This window comes from Haliaeetus leucocephalus, unplaced genomic scaffold (genome assembly GCF_000737465.1).
Source record: "Haliaeetus leucocephalus isolate CR32 unplaced genomic scaffold, Haliaeetus_leucocephalus-4.0 Scaffold217, whole genome shotgun sequence".
Lineage (NCBI taxonomy): Eukaryota > Metazoa > Chordata > Aves > Accipitriformes > Accipitridae > Haliaeetus > Haliaeetus leucocephalus.
This window is the reverse complement of record NW_010972653.1, coordinates 6,305,049-6,305,279: the sequence shown is the minus strand read 5'-3', so window position 1 is coordinate 6,305,279 and position 231 is coordinate 6,305,049. Positions and strand designations below refer to the sequence as shown.

Sequence of the window (231 nt, the reverse complement as noted above, 5' to 3'; positions counted from 1 at the left end):
AGGCGCCTCCCCATCCTCACCTGGTCGACGGGCAGCCGCACGGCGTTGCTGAGGGGCTGCAGCAATGTGGAGCCCGTGGTGCTGGTGGCCATGGCGAGGGCTCCTCCTCCTGCGCCAGGAGACCGGGCGACGAGGCCGGGGAACCGCTCCCCTCCCAGGCTCCCGCGGCGGCGGCAACAACGGCGGCGGCGCGAAAAACCCCGGGCCCCCACCGGGCCGGGGCCAAAAATG

General features: G+C 74.0%; 1 protein-coding gene across 1 annotated transcript in view; it reads right to left on the bottom strand.

The window, feature by feature from the left end:
* MBOAT2 (membrane bound O-acyltransferase domain containing 2) overlaps positions 1–193 on the bottom strand; it is a 95,189-nt gene extending 94,996 nt beyond the window's left edge. Inside the window, exon 1 of the mRNA XM_010566694.1 lies at positions 21–193. Coding sequence (XP_010564996.1) covers positions 21–92 — 72 coding nt within the window. The 5' untranslated portion in view covers positions 93–193. The remainder of the gene's footprint in view (positions 1–20) is intronic.
* Positions 194–231: the final 38 nt, after the last annotated feature.